The sequence below is a fragment of the Maylandia zebra genome, linkage group LG18, assembly GCF_041146795.1.
Source record: "Maylandia zebra isolate NMK-2024a linkage group LG18, Mzebra_GT3a, whole genome shotgun sequence".
Taxonomy (NCBI): domain Eukaryota; kingdom Metazoa; phylum Chordata; class Actinopteri; order Cichliformes; family Cichlidae; genus Maylandia; species Maylandia zebra.
Genome location: NC_135184.1, coordinates 18945900 through 18961670, shown reverse-complemented (window position 1 = coordinate 18961670; position 15771 = coordinate 18945900). Strand labels below are relative to the sequence as shown.

The 15771-nt window shown below is 40.2% G+C and overlaps 2 protein-coding genes across 3 annotated transcripts; both read left to right on the top strand.

Annotated features, from left to right (window-relative positions):
* The first annotated feature begins 786 nt into the window (after positions 1-786).
* On the top strand, positions 787-6417 carry agxtb (alanine--glyoxylate and serine--pyruvate aminotransferase b). The gene is made up of 11 exons (XM_004542668.5): positions 787-1164; positions 1595-1787; positions 1912-1976; positions 3510-3610; positions 3698-3768; positions 3855-3939; positions 4063-4161; positions 4345-4414; positions 5343-5438; positions 5649-5777; positions 6106-6417. Exons 1-11 carry the CDS (start codon positions 889-891, stop codon positions 6211-6213), a joined length of 1293 nt encoding a protein of 430 aa, XP_004542725.2. The 5' UTR covers positions 787-888; the 3' UTR covers positions 6214-6417.
* A 124-nt stretch (positions 6418-6541) lies between these two features.
* thap4 (THAP domain containing 4) lies at positions 6542-15624 on the top strand. Of its 2 annotated transcripts, none has more exons than XM_076877094.1 (5): positions 6542-6790; positions 13510-13660; positions 13985-14094; positions 14762-14865; positions 14994-15624. In XM_076877094.1, the coding sequence occupies exons 1-5, from the start codon at positions 6766-6768 to the stop codon at positions 15108-15110; spliced, it is 507 nt and encodes a 168-aa protein (XP_076733209.1). In that variant the 5' UTR covers positions 6542-6765; the 3' UTR covers positions 15111-15624. The 2 variants fall into 2 exon arrangements, with proteins under 2 accessions (XP_076733209.1, XP_004542726.2); XM_004542669.4 differs by having other exon boundaries at positions 13507-13660.
* The last annotated feature ends 147 nt before the right edge of the window (positions 15625-15771 follow it).

The following is a 15771-nucleotide window of genomic DNA, read 5'->3' as shown; positions in this document are numbered from 1 at the left end:
AATACTCATACACATTAGATAATAAGCCCGAGTTGTTTGTTGGAGTGTGTTGTGTTCATATGAGTGGATGGGTGGGTGGGTGGGTTGGTAGGTGTGTGGCTGTTTGTTTCCCTGCCCCACTTCTTCCGCTGAGAGAGCAGATTGGCTCTCTGAGAGGAAACTCCTCTTTACAGACTGAATACTTGCAGTTACAAAATCAACTAACCTACAAACTCACCTCAACTGGTTCTAAGCTGACAAGTGTAGGACTTCATTTTTCCACATAGTTCAAGAGTCAAGTGTGTTGATTTAGACCAGAAATGAGTCACCAAAACCAGTTGTGGTGGATCCAAACTGTAAAAGCTGTAGTAGACCTCTGAGTCTTTACAGGACAGTCTTGGCCAGACATAACTTAAGTATAAATTACACTAAACAGTATTGAATAACTTGTGTCACTAGGATGTTTAATAGTTCTACCCACACACGTTTATTACTAATGCAATGAAAGGTTTCCCAAAATGGTTTTTAATCTCCACATATAGTTTTTCCAACATTAAAAGGCCCTTATAAAATTATGATATGAGAGGCTTAAAGTTTAAAGTTTAAAACGTTAAAAAAAAGTTTAAAAGCTTCCACTATCTCTAGCATGAGAACAGGAAGCTACAAAAACTAGGCTATAATAAATAAATGTGTAGAACAGTACATTCTCATTACTACATGCATTGCTATTTGGTGTGTCGTCATGCACAAGATGCCAACCCTTAAGTGTGACGCACAACACTTCGTGGCCAGCAGGTCAAAGACCTGTTTGTTTTAAATCTTCACCTTGTCACACACTCCGGTTCAGTCTAACTGTCTCGCATAAGTGACCTCACCGGGCGCAAGCTTCTCAGTATCGGGTCATCAGCCATGATGCAGCGGGCATTGTTCAGCCGGGGCGCCCTGCTCGCCCAGCAGACATCAGCGGCCCTCGAAGGTCCGCTGGCCGTGAGGAGCGCGCCAGTGCTGCTGCGCCAGGACCGCTCCATGTCCTCCGTCACTATACCGCCGCCGGCATGCATGCTGCGACCACTGGAGGTGCCTCTTCGTTACCTGTTCGGACCGGGACCGTCGAACGTTCCTCCACGCATCTTAGCTGCAGGGTCCAGACCAATAATTGGTCACCTGCACCCAGAAATGTATGAGGTAAGTGCTTTTTGTTTGAGTTAATTTATACTGGAAATTCAAATTATTTTTATCTGGGAAATAGGAACGGCTTCCTAATGTGGTGAATCTGGACTAGCTCTGTAAGTTTGTGACCAGTGGATATTTTTGTTTTCCATCTTTGCTTTGGCAAGGCCTAATCATCATTTTTACCACTAAAATTGCTTTATTAGATTGAAATTTTTGATTTTAAGTTGTTTTTGGCACACAAATAACTCAGACCAAAAATTCTTCTCTGTCTTTTTTTCATGTTAAAATTTATTTTTAAAAACAACAACAACAACAAAAGACCAAATGTATCCTTAGGACATAAGCTTGTGCGTAATTACGCACAGCCCACCTGAGCGTCAACAGTGACCATTCCTGACAAATTAAACTTGAAATTATTTCCAATTTTCACTTCGTGTCACAGATCATGAATGACATCAAGAAAGGAATCCAGTATGCCTTTCAGACAGAGAACAACATGACTATAGCTATGAGCGGCTCCGGGCACGCGGCTATGGAGTGTGCGGTATTCAACACGGTGGAGCCCGGAGAGAGCGTGCTCATAGCCATCAACGGGATCTGGGGAGAGCGCGTTGCAGAAATTGCAGAGAGGATGGGTAAGCGTTTACGCACAGGTTTACGCACACTTAATAAGTACACTACATTGATACCGATTGTTTAACTATTAGCCAATTTATGCATTTATTCAGTAGCTTACAGAGAATATGTTTTTATCTGTAGGTGCCAATGTACACAGAATGGTAAAAACGCCTGGAGGATATTTCACCAATACGGAAATTGAGCAGGTATTTAAAGATATTGTTGAAGGAGAAATTATTACTATAAAATAAAATAAAAATATCCGCCCGAGCCCATGATGCTAAAGGTGAGATTTTTAATCCTTACATATTGTTCAAGTCTTTTCTTTCTGCCCTAACTTTGATGAATATACCTAAAGCGAGTATTGTAAAATGTCAGTGTTGGTCAAATAAAGGAAAACGTTGGTTTTAGGGAATCTTGAAATTGTGAAACTGTACTTGCCAAGTGTGTGTGTTTCATGTCTGTGTGCACAAAGACACAAAAAATACACGTCTGTCTGTATTTTTGTATGGGCCAGTGGTGACAGAGTTAAAGGTTGACCATGACACTGTCCTCTGATACTGTCACCAGAATTGTCCTGCTGGTCTGTGAAGGATCGTGGAGGGGATCTCAAAACAGTGAAGTAGTAAAAACAAGCTTTGCAGTATTCAGTGATATTTTGTGCACAATTGGAAAAAAAACCTAGAGTGGTCAGAGGGTGAATTTAGACATGGTGCCTTGACACAAGATTTAAAATAGGGTGGTTAGCACTGTTGCCCCACAGAAAAAAGATTCCTGGTTTAAATCCTGGCTGGGGTGCATGTTGCATGGTCTCCTGGGTATTCTGGGATCCTCCTGCAGTCCAAAGACATCAATGTTAGGTTAACTGGTGACTCTACACTGGCCATAAGTATATGAGGTATTTGTTATAATGAATAGTTAAAGTGTAACTTTCAGTTCAAAGCACTTTGAGTGGACAGTAAGACAAACTCTAAATAATGGAAAATATGTTACATTTACACCTGCAAGCATGCCACCCATGATTATTAAAATCTATTTATTCTGCCCTAAGTGAGATTAGAACAGAGACCAAGACCAAAATAGGCCTGAAGGGCGTCATGAGATAATAAAGGCACCTGAGCTGCCATTTCAGAGAGTGTGTGAACACATGTGCAGGTCCCACGCACTCCTGTCACTGCTGTGAACAAACAGACTAGTTTGCAATAAGCACATTTTGTGTTCAAAGTTTTAATTAATGTTAAATGAATATTGTTAATATTCATTGTTATGGTATTATATAATATATGGTAGTGATTGAGATTTTTTAATCATATAGCAGTGATGAGTGTTGTAATGGTTATAAAGAGTTGTATAAGAAATCCTAGCATTTCAGGATGTTCTTACCATAGTCACTTTCAATAAAATATATTCAAATCATTATGGCTGTTAGTGTCTTCATGCCTTAGAGAAATGGTATTATGTGATAGTAGATGTTTTTTTCTACAAAAAAGGGTGCTATAAAACTTCTGAAACATTAACTAAGGTTTAATCATCTATTTATGTCAGACAGGCTATCGATACATCCTAAATAGAGTTGTACTTTAAAATTTTGTATATTATGAGGGAAAGCCTGGCGTGGCTGAAACAAATCTGTGAAGGCATGAAATTTGAACAGTATGTAAGGGTTAAGTTGGGTAAATCACTAAGATTCACTTACACCATGCACACATGATTAAATTTGTCTTCACATCTCGCCGTAGGCCATAAAAAAGCACAAGCCTGTCCTGTTTTTCCTCACACACGGGGAGTCCTCTGCTGGTCTGTGTCACCCAGTTGATGGCATTGGAGACATCTGCAGAAAGTGAGCCTCCCACCACATCAGTCTAAAACAGCGCATAACAGATTATAGTGTCATATTTCTCACTCCTCATTGTTACATCTCGCGCAGACATGACTGCCTTTTCCTGGTCGACACAGTCGCTTCACTCGGTGCGGCACCAATCTTTATGGACAAGCAAAGTAAGGCGGTGATGAAAGATCAACTTCCTCTCCTACCATCAGATGCGCCTGTGTGGGATTTAATCCGTCTTTTATTGTGTTTCCAGATATCGATATCCTCTACTCTGGTTCTCAAAAGGCTCTGAATGCACCTCCTGGTACAGCACCCATCTCTTTTAATGACAGAGCATGGTAAGGAGGGAGACGGTGGAGTGGTTATGCATGCATCTTATCCTAAATTGTTACAAATATTTAAAATAAAAAACACACAAAAAAGCAAAAAGTAGTTCAGGCAATGCTATCTCCTCTGCACAGCCACAAGATGTTTAACAGGAAAACAAAACCAGTCTCCTACCTCTTTGATATGACACATCTGTCCAACTACTGGGGCTGCGATGGCAAACCAGCAAGGGTGTAAGTCCACAGCAGATAACTGATTACAAGCTGATTGTTGGTAGTTCCAAATACCCTCTAAACTTTAGTTTAAAGTTAAATGTTGCAGGAAAACTCCTAGAATGAGAAAAAAAAATTCAAAAATATTATTCAAGCTACTAAACCTTGAATTGTAAAAGTGTCATTGTGTCATGTGGCTTTTAGATACCACCACACCGGTCCAGTGTCTGGATTCTTCGCCCTGAGAGAGAGTCTGGCCATTCTTGCTGAGAGGGTAAAGGGATATTTCCCAACTTCTTCAGTCACATTTCTGAACAAAAAATCTGTAATTTCTAGATACTGTTATTCTTTGTATACAACACAGATTTCCAAAAAGGTTTCGGAAACTATGCAAAGTACAAATAAAAACAGAATGCAATGATTTACAGTATCATAAAGCCATTTTTCATTCACAGCAGAACACAGAAAACATATCAAGTGTTTAAACTGACAAAATGGACCATTTTATGAAAAGAGGGTAATTTTTTAATTTGATGGCAGCAACATGTCTCAACAAAATTGGGATAGGGTACTGTTTATCACTGTGTAGCATCCCTTCTTTTAAAAGCCGCCTATAAGCGTCTGACAACTAAAGAGACCAAGAGGAAGGCTGCCCCATTTTTGTCTAATATCATATTCTAGCTCCTCGACCGTCCTGGCTCTTCTTTGTCATGTCTTTTGTTTCATGATGTTTAGTCACAAGTCTGGACTGCAGGGCTCTGCTAATATGAAGCCATGGAAACATATGTTGCTCTCTAAGATGCTCTTTTTATACCCAATCATGTTACTGATCTGTTGCCAATTAATGCACAGTGCCCCAGCTTTTTGAGAACTGAGGATGTGAGTTGTCTTTTGAAATTATCTAACTGAAAAGTATGTTATACAGTCAGTATTTTAGTGAGTGAACTGCCTTCTCTTTTATGTTTGTGCTAACTAATGGAGTAAATTATGTGAGGCAAAATGTGCATGCTTCCTTTGGTAGTTACATGATCTTTTAGACTCCAGGCATCTGAGTGATCCCAGTCAAACAAAATAAATGTTATAATCGTTGTCTGTTTAGTAACCTCTGAGTTGGTATTACTGACAGGAACACTATCAATGATCAAGTCCCTACCCTTTTAGTTATTTATTTCTAAACACAATAAATCTTTGTCTCCCTCTAGGGGCTGGAGGAGTCCTGGAAGAAGCACAAGGAGGTAGCAGCCTACCTGTACAGAGGACTGGAGGATCTGGGCCTCAAGCTATTCGTCCCCGAAAGAGTGAGACAGAAATGCAAGAAAATAGCATCATGGTGCCATGAAAACATAGATACACAGAGAGAATAAAGGGGATATTTACATGAAACAAAATAATAGAGACAAACAAAACAACACTGTACAACTTAGCTTTATATTTGTGTTGCTTTTAAACTCACTGGAGCAGTTTTCCTTGTGTTGCGACGAAAGCCATTTTTTATATGTGTCCTGCAGGATTTGAGGCTTCCCTCCGTCACCACCATTGCTATCCCTGAAGGCTACGACTGGAGGGAGATGCTGACATATATCATGAAACATCACCACATGGAGATGACAGGAGGACTGGGCCCTTCCATTGGCATGGTGAGTTAATTTTACAGTCATTATTGGTGGTAACTAATTCTGATGTGTAGTAGTAGTTTCAGGGCGTTCTAGCTTTTCAGCTTCCTGTCCTGTTGTCCTTTTCTCTTAAATTAACATGCATATCTTGTCTTGAATCAAACTAATCCAGACAAACAAAGATATAATGTTTAAGGACCATTTCCAGGTACTGTGTGACAGGTTTAATTACAATGGCTTTTTAACAACAGCAAAGTCATCACTTTGGTGTCTGAGCAGCTTTCTGAATCATCCTGCTGAATTGCTGCAGAGTATACTCATGTAATGTGCTTTCCATCTCTCATTTAATTAGGTGATGAGGATTGGATTGATGGGATACAACTGTGAGAAGACTAATGCTGACATGGCACTGCACGCCCTGGCAGATGCTCTGAAAAACTGCAAAAAAAGCAAGCCTTAAGAGCCTATATTCCTAAACCACTGACTATGTACTAATTCATTAGGGAATTTAAAGAAAAGAACACTCAGTGTCCGTATGAAGGACAGTTGGAACTGTGCATACATTTTGGGAATGCTTTTATGACTACAGGGATTTTAGAAAAACACAGTTTTTTCTTGTATAAGTAGGCTAATGATGAAATAAATAAACAGATATTATTGGGCCCATGGTGAGTGCACTGAAAATGTCAATAAAGTGAGCTTTATTTTATCAAACACCTGTTCTGCATGGTATGCTCTGGAGAGAAGAGGAATGACAGCTGGACTGGTGTGACAGAGGAGGACGCTAGGGACAGGATGAGGTGGATTCAAATGATCCGTTGTGGCGACCCCTAAAGGGAGCAGACGAAAGAAGAAAAAGAAGGGAGTACTTCTCTGTGCATACTACGTTTCCCAGGATGCCTTGCGTAAATCTACATCATTCTGCGTCAACACCGCGCTGTGCGTGGAGTGACGTTTCTGTAGTACTGGCTAAGTTTGGCTGTTCTGAAACCGACTGTAGCCTCCTTAATTAATGGCCTGTCCTGTCAATAACACGGGTAGGTTATTTTTTTATTTTTATTTTAAATTGAAAAAACAACAACAACAACATTTTAACAGTTTAATACTGGTAGTATTATTCTCAATCGTCATCAGCTCCTGTAAGCACAAGCTAACTGTGCTGACTTTTAATGTTACTTATAAAGGATCAGACGTTTATAAGGGTAGTATCTTTGTTTTCGTGTCATTCGAACTCTCTTTGCACTTTAACTCAAGCCAACTGCACAGTTATTTTTCTATCTTTAACTTAACCAAGCTAACTTCAAAGTTAGCCTCGTTAACAGTAAACAAACTACCACCGGAAGGACCGAGCTGCTCCTGTGACGGTCCTGCGAGGACAAGTCCTCAGTTTTATCTTTCATATCAACAGCGTTTAGATTTAAGGTTTCGATTTACATGAGAGGTTGTTGTAAAACGAAGACCTTCGTTTGCAGCAACATTACGCCACCTAGTGCAGGGCTCTAGACTTTTTTCTTAGGTGCACCAGCACAAATGTGAGGTGCATCCAAATTTTTCAACCGAATCTCTTAACCCCACAGTTTTACATGTTCACTTGAAAAAAATTCTGTCCATACAGACAATATTGATTTGTAATTCTTTATTTGGAGCACAGTTCTACCAGAAAGATAAGTTACTGAAAAAGTGCTTGTGCTTAAGTGCTTTGGCACTCTTTGGCAATATTGTAGGCAATGTCAAACGTAATCATCATCTCGGACTCCTCTGAAGGCCTGTTTGCTGCTGCCTGCTGCAAAAAGGCATGGGGAGAGGGGACACTTGGGTAGTGCATTTATCACATCATATAATGTGTTTTCAGGATACACTGTGCGTTTTTAGCGTTTCGATTTGGAACGTATTAGCAGGACTGCCATGGTCTTTCCAAACTCATGACAGTAAAAGCAGTTCATCATGTTGTCAGCTTTACTGTATCTTAGCCAGGGAAACGGGTCAAACCACTCTCTTTGAAATGCACTACATATACACTTTCCCCCTTTTACTTTCAGTGGGGTCTGGCTCGGAGTCGATCGTATGTGGCTCACTATCTGATGCCGTCTCCAGACCAGTGTTAGGCATAACCTGAGAGGTTGATGGTTCCGTGTCAGAGCACTGGCTGTGAATTTCACATGGATCGGGCCTTAACTTAATAAAAAAGTTATAAATCGTTCTTTTCTCATTACCCACAGCTACATCCACAGCCTAGGCTACTTACTAGGACTGGGTATTGTCAATGATTTATATAATCAGTACGATTCGATTCAATTTTGACTCTGACTGGTTTAGACCACGATATGGGCAAAATGTGTGTCTGACCACACAGAGACTTTCACAGTTTAGGATACTTTTTTTTTTCTTTTTTTATTTGAACGGCTGGTCGCACCGGTTGGACCTAGGATTTTTTTTTTAGTTGCACCATTGAGAAATTAGGTCGCATGTGCAACCAAATTGGTCACACTCTAGAGCCCTGAGCATCCAAAATTGCTTCAGTTATCTCTCTCTTTTTCTTCCTGTGGGACACCACTTCTGCCTTCTTGCCCTCCATCATTAAACCAAATGAGCCGGTCACGCAGGGCTTTGGTTTGACCAGCGATGTAGCATATTCAGAGAAGATTCATCATGCACTTTCAAAGTCTTGTCACAGGACAGCGAAACTGTAGTGTAGGATGCAGTGTGATTTTTTTTTTTATTTATTTATTTTTTTTTTTTAATTATTATCATTATTATCATTATTATTATTGAAGGCTCGTTCCTCCTGGATGGAAATATATAAATGTGTTTTAAAAGCTAATAAGGCTCCCTGACTGCATTAGTGCCCTTTTATTTTCTATGACAACAGCAAAGCATTGGACAAAGAGGTGGATTTTTTTTGTTTTGTTTTGTCTTGTCTTGTTTTTTTTTTTTTTTACTAAAATTTCAGCTGAGCAGCACGGTGGCATGGTGGTTAGCACTGTTGCCTCACAGCAAGAAGGTCCTGAGTTCAATTCCACCATCAGGCCGGGGTCTTTCTGTGTGGAGTTTGCATGTTCTCCCCGGGTACTCCGGCTTCCTCCCACCGTCCAAAGACATGCAGCTTGTGGGGATAGGTTAATTGGATAATCCAAATTGCCACTAGGTGTGAATGTGCGAGTGAATGTGAGTGTGAATTGTTGTCTGTCCCTGTGTGTTGGCCCTGCGACAGACTGGCGACCTGTCCAGGGTGTACCCCGCCTTTCGCCCTATGACAGCTGGGATAGGCTCCAGCGCCCCCCGCGACCCTGAAAAGGATAAGCGGAAGCGAATGGATGGAAAATTTCAGCTTCAAGAACCACCTCCTACATATAAGATTCAGTAACAGAAATCCCACAAGAAACTACTAAGGAACAGTGAGGCATAAACCCTTTACGAGAGCAGCTCCCAAATGTGGGTCACTGCTCGACCTGGATACCTCACTGTGACCTGACCTGCAGGTCTGGAGGCATTTTCGCAGGAGTGGCTCAACGAGGCCAAAGAGAATTACGCAGCAGAGCTGACCTTTAGTGCGCTGAGACGCAGCAGTGCAGCGAAGATCTGAAATAACTTTGAGGTCCTGCACACAGCTGAACGGTAAATATTTTGCAGTTTAGATGCGAGTGCTGACCATGTGTGCACAATCAAGCATGCGCTGATTAATGCATGTGGAGTTCTTTGCTCTAATGTGAGACTAAATGAATACAGCACATTTGAATCAAGATCTGTATTCAGTGCATCATTACGGCCCTATTGTTGATTACTATTGATTACATTGTTGATTACTAGCCCAGACACTGGGTTTGTTTTCAGTCATTATCTTGCTGTAGGCACATACTAGGCACATACCAAAGGGCACTGCAGAATGCTGTGGTAGCTGTTTGGGTTCAGGGTGCCTCTTACTCTGTACAAGTCACCGACCTTGGATCCAACAAAACAGCCCCAGACCATCACACTTCCTCCTCCATGTTTGACAGTTGATGCCACACACTGTGGAACCATCCTTTTGCCTACTCGAAGCTGTACAAAGATCCTGTGTGATGAAGCAAAGGTTCCAAATTTTGATTCATCAGTCCATAATACCTTCTTCCAGTCTTCAGTACTCCAATAGCGGTGTTTCATGGCCCAGGCAAGTCCCTTTGTTTTATTCTGGCATCTTAGCAATGGCTTTCTTGCTGCAACTCGTTCTCTCAAACCTGCAGTTCAAATTCATAACGGTTGTGAACAACAGGGTTGGGACCAGAGTAGATGAACTGGATGGACAACCAACTTTGTCAAGTCAGCATTTGGCTTAAGTCACTTTGCTATGTCATTAAAAAACAACATCATACAGACTGTGTCCACTAAACTAAAATCAACACTAATACCCGTTAAATGTAAATTTTAAAGGGTACTTACAAAAGTCAGTCCACCTTTACAACAAATTCAAAGAAAAAAAAAGTTGCCTTAAACCACAATTATGAACCAGTATGCACGATTGCAGCTATACACACATATGGAAGGAGACACTACATAAATATTTGTCTCAGATTGCAAAGGCAAATCACGAGAAAAACAAAAGATATCACTCTGGGTGCAGAAGTGGACCCATGAGGCACGTGTGCTGCATTTTCTGCACGTTTTAAATGGTGCCGTTGAAATCCACCAAGTGAACAGGTGAAAAAACACGGAGCTGGTAAAACATAAGATCAGCTGTGAAACTATATAAGGGACTGGTAAATTTTAGAAACCAGAGAGACAAGTGGAGAAGAATCAAAGGTGTTTAAGTTGGAACACTGAGGGCAGCTAAACGGGTTCTTCAGTTCACTTAACAGAGTCTGTAGCATGGGTGTGAAGATAAATTAAATTCTATTGTTTAGGAGGAGCACTAACTCTAGCTGTGTTTTCAAATTGACGTTGCTTTAAAATAACACGTTAAATGCCTGTTGCGTTGCCGTATTTTTCTCGCACCTCTAAGGGAGGACCTAAGACACCAAGCAAGAATAATAAGAGAGGGCGTGTAGGTAAATAAAGTGATTTCGTTCAGAGACTGGTTTAACATTCATTTCTCAGAATGGGCACAGTGGTACCCCAGCCACCACTTCTTGTCTCTAATGGAAAAATAGTGAATTTCTTTTGATGTGTTTACTGTTTCGCTCTCGTAGCGTGCAGCCTTAGTTGACTTTCTTCCACGCTCAGCCCTTTCCCTATGATGATACACCTCAGCTGCACTTTTAGAAGAAGATGACCTTCAAGGCTTTCTGTCCACAAAACCAGTAGGATGTCGTTTAGCTTGTTGAAAGGACATATTTTATCAAATTCCATGACCTGTTTTCTTTTTCTTTTTTTCTCCACTAAATCCTACTGAGTAGTTTAGGTACTTAAACCTGACCAGACTCACACTGCAAACTCAAAGGAAAAATAGAACTTAAAGCAGAAAGCTCCTCTATGCTTTGGCTCAGGAATTGACCTTCTTCACATTGAAGTGTCCCTGTGTGACACGTGAATGGCTCATATTGTAAGGTGCTTCGAGGTTTTAGTGAGATTGGAAATTTCCATTTACCATCTTGTTTGACTTGCCTCTGCTTTATCCAGAATGCCAATGAAAGGGACCAGATTATGTTCTCATATTGTGTTATTCATAAATGCAGCTTCACTTATTTCCAAATCATCAAAACCTTTTTTGCAGTTTATTTTACTTGATTGAGAGGTAGTGTTTTAAAATGAATTTTTATATTATTGGATCACATCACATTGTTCAATTCCTCAAATTGAAATAGCCAGTAATGGTGAAGTTTATCTTGTGATAAACTATGAGACTTTTGATTTGGTAATGTGGTACTGGAAAGTATCGTTAGTTTAAAGAAAAACTTTTTTTTTTCCACCAGGAATATTGCTTTCAGATAATTAACAGCACTATGCATGCTACCTTACTGCCACGCTTTCATTCCCTGTTGTGTAATTTCAATAGAACATGCATGTTTCTGCATAATAATTGTTGCTTAGCTGGTTTCAGGTTGTTTTGTAGGTAATGTTCCTCCAGCAGTATTGTGTTGTCCATGGATTCTTCCACTGGTTTCACCTGGTTGTAAATACCCTAAGGTATCAGAAGATGGTGGTAAACTTTAATTCTCAAAGCTCAAATAAAGAGGTGTTGTAACATCTAAAACATGGCTGAACATCACAAAGAAAATGGGAAACGGTGAGTTTATGGAAAAAGCAGCTTTGCTGTAATGCCAGAGATTTGTAGTGCGCTCGAGTCACCATGAAGAGTTCCACTATGCAGCGGATATTCCCCTTCACAAACTGGCACATTTACACTCCAGTCATTTGCCTTATAATCATCATTTTATTATTACAGCTTAAAAAGCTGTGACATTGTAAAGAGTTGGAAAATAAGGGTTACAGTTAATAAAATAATTAACAGATGTCTCCTCCTTCCTATGTGGTGACTACAATAATTTTGCTTACAGTGCATCCAGAAAGTATTTACAGCACTTCACTTATTCTACATTTTATCAAGTTACAGCCTTTTTACAACATGGATTAAATCCAGTGTTCAAAATTCTACCCGGAAAAAAAATGTGGAGAAAAAAAAAAGTTAGCTTGAGCCCCTTTGCCAGTAATTACAGCCTCAAGTCTCTGAGCTTGATGCTACAAGCTTGGCACACCTACTGTTGGGGAGTTTCTCCAATTATTCTTTGCAAAACCTCTCAGGCTCTCTCTCTCTCTCTCTCTCTCTCTCTCTCTCTCTCTCCATACATATAGATAGATAGATAGATAGATAGATAGATAGATAGATAGATAGATAGATAGATATAGTTTTGTTTTCTTTACCCAGTCATGTTTGTTGGCGGTTTGCTTGGAGACAATGCATGCCATGTACATCATGCTTCCTAAAATTGATTAAGAGTAATTTGTGGATATTATCAGTCTCAGTAAATCTTAATTTGTTTTTAATGCTTTGTTCCACTGCATTGAATGACGTGACAAATTTAGCTCATCTTTTTTTGCTTGGGAACATTTCTCTCTGGTAAAGTCTGCCTGTCCAAGTATCTGGCTCTCTATTATACCCATTTCTCTAAATGTGACATATTTTCCTGGGATTTAGCCTCAGACTTCTTTTTCTTGCTACAAAATCTCCACATTTGTTGAAACTGGCCAAAAAGCTCCTTCTTTTAAAGCCATTTTGGATGGAAGCTACTGTTTGGCATGTAGTGTTGTGTTTTCCTTCTTCTGGTTCCCTAAAAATAGATGTATGCAAGTTTGAACGTTCCTGTCGGAGGTTTTTTCCCTGCCTCTAAATGGTCTTTGAGTCTGCACGTAGTTAAACAAAGAGCGTGGGTTATTTTACTTAACAAAGTGTGTGCAGTTTGCTTTTATCTCTGCCCACCTGATACACAAAAACGTGTTCTGTGCTTGACTTTCTGACTGTTTTTTTTAAGTAATAAGAAAAAATTCTAGTGGAAGTTTAAAGAGTTTAAAAATCCTAATCTTTTTGATTAAAGAGAGCTTCTGTTAAATATATTTGGTATTAAACATTATCATGCCATGACATTTTTCTTTTAACTGAAGATGGTTCAGATTTTAAGTCTATCTGCCCAAGGAGCAAATCAAACAAATCCAGTTTGAATCCTTCAGAAAATGATTCTGTTACATGATTACATGATGAAGCTTCTTTTTTCTTTTCTTTTTTTATAGTAATGCTGCGTAATTTGTTTGTTTGTGTCTTGTGCTTTATCTTTTTAACCATCAGTAGAGCTGAACCCCACCCTCCTCCCTCTGGAATGGCTTCTGGGCACCTGGGAGTGTGATGAACCAGGAGAGGGCTCCTTCCCCACCATAAAACCTTTCCGTTACACAGAGACGCTGCATTTCAGTCATGTAGGACAACCAGTCATCAACTTCATGTAGGTTATATGAAGAAGTGGCAAATCAAGTAATAACAGATATTTATAGATTGGAACATTTAGTCAATATAACTGCAAGGTCACTGGCTGTTCTGCACGTCAGAATATCTTACGAGTGAACTGTGTGACTTTGAGTTCAGTGTTTCAAGAGAACAGACTCATAAATTATGCTTAAGTTTAACACGCTGGAAAATGTCTTTTGTGTAAGTTTTAAGTTTGTGTATTTCATTTAAATTCAACTGGAATAAAATTAATAAAATCTGCCGATAACAAGAGCTCGTCACCGGACGTCACATGATCTCCCACTGATGTCGTGTTTTACAGGTTCAATGCATTTCATGCCGAGTCTAAGAAGCCCCTGCACAGAGAGTGCGGGTTTGTTCGAATGCAGCCGGGGACTAACAGAGTGGCCTTCATCATTGCACAGAACTCAGGTGAAATTCACGTCATTGTATTCACTTTTTTTTTTTTTTTCATCAGATTGGACTCTGGTTCAGTTGTAAAGGTCATGTGATGTGATGAGTCCCGATGTACCTTTTGTAAATGTGCATCAGCCTCGCTCGTCATCACCAGTAACCACCCCACAAGCCTGTAGGCCCTACAGCCTGATGGGGTGTTGTCGTCACAGGATTTTGAAACTGATACCATTGATGTGTCCACCAGGAGGCTGAGGGGTAACACTGGTCTCAGCACTGGTGGCCACCAGTATTTTTAAATGAAGGTGAACTGACAAAATGTTTAAAAATGTTATTACAGTGCTGGTAATTTTCTTTTTTTGCTCTGGATAAATCCTCTTTAGGGGACCAAAAGTGTCTCTCAGTGCAAAAAACAACACAATAATGTCTGGATTGCGTTTGGCTGGCTTTTCCTGATATTCAAGCTTACAGGGCCGAGTAAATGTGTTTTACTCATCTGTGTTTTCCTGCTATGACATTCAATAACCACAGGAAAGAAAACTATTTCAAACAGTATTTTTTCAAAGCTTACTGCAGTGATAAAAAGCTTTTATTAGATCACATTTGTGGCAAATTAATTATTTTTTTCCAGTGATTTACCCTTCTTTCAATACCCACACGATACCCCTTGTGTCGTCTGCTGCAGGTCTGGTGGAAATCGAGGAGGGAGAGCTGACAGGGCAGCAGCTGAGCCTGCAGTCCCTGCAACTAGCCCGAACCTCTTTTGCAAAAGAGCCTTACGTAAAGCAGGTAAAGCTAATCCCGAGTCTGCAAGACGCACTCACTGAGCTGCAGAAATAAGAGGATTAAATATGACACTTGGCCATCAAACCTCTTGTGATCAATAAAGTGACTCCTGCTCGCTTTCCCCTCTTTAGATTTGCAGAGTGTTTCAGCTCCGGTCTGACGGGAAGCTGGAGCAGACAGTTTCTATGGCAACAGACAACCAGCCCCTGATGCAGCACTTGCGCATCACCTACCGTCGATCGTCTTGAGCAAGCAGGAGGGCTTCTCATGCACTGAAATAAGTTTCCAGATATAAAAATATATCTGGAAACACTCGATCAATAATTCCAGCTGTGCAAGAAAAACAAACAAATCTACAGAGATATACCTCTATACTGTTATGTGGTAAAAAGGCTGTGGTATAACCTGTTGAACTGAAATAATCAAACTTAATCTTAACCACTAGTTAAACATCACAGACAATATCAGGATGTTCATGGTGTATATTTAATCTGTAAAGCTATTTCAATGTGAAGATAATAGAAGTACTATATGTGACTGTCACTGCACTATCATAAAATTGTAAGCTAAAGCAGCTGGAGACATTGCACTGTCCTTTGAATGTGGGCTTCAGGGGTTTTTTCTTTTACTGAGTGGCACTATGTAGAAAAAAAAAAAGGACTATTTAAGGCCACTGTTTTCACATATGTGCTCACAGACATCCATGTCTGCGTGGGGGCAGCTTCGTGTGCTGGATAAATTAAATTACTCATTTTGTCTTTGCTTGTTTGAGTCTATTAATGCATTTCTGTCCTGATGGATGATACAAATCTGATTAGCGTGTGTTAATGCACTGCAACACACAACATCGGCGCTGGAAACACGAGAAGACACTGCAGGCTGACACACGATGACTGTTACAGCCATGGT

Excerpts from the sequence above, each read along its gene's own strand:
- agxtb (XM_004542668.5), top strand. The coding sequence starts at position 889 with ATGATGCAGCGGGCATTGTTCAGCCGGGGCGCCCTGCTCGCCCAGCAG. Across the intron at positions 1,165-1,594 it reads TGCACCCAGAAATGTATGAG|ATCATGAATGACATCAAGAA; the intron begins GTAAGTGCTTTT and ends TTCGTGTCACAG. Across the intron at positions 4,162-4,344 it reads GATGGCAAACCAGCAAGGGT|ATACCACCACACCGGTCCAG; the intron begins GTAAGTCCACAG and ends TGTGGCTTTTAG.
- thap4 (XM_004542669.4), top strand. The coding sequence starts at position 6,766 with ATGGCCTGTCCTGTCAATAACACGG. Across the intron at positions 14,095-14,761 it reads CATCATTGCACAGAACTCAG|GTCTGGTGGAAATCGAGGAG; the intron begins GTGAAATTCACG and ends CGTCTGCTGCAG. Across the intron at positions 14,866-14,993 it reads AAGAGCCTTACGTAAAGCAG|ATTTGCAGAGTGTTTCAGCT; the intron begins GTAAAGCTAATC and ends TCCCCTCTTTAG.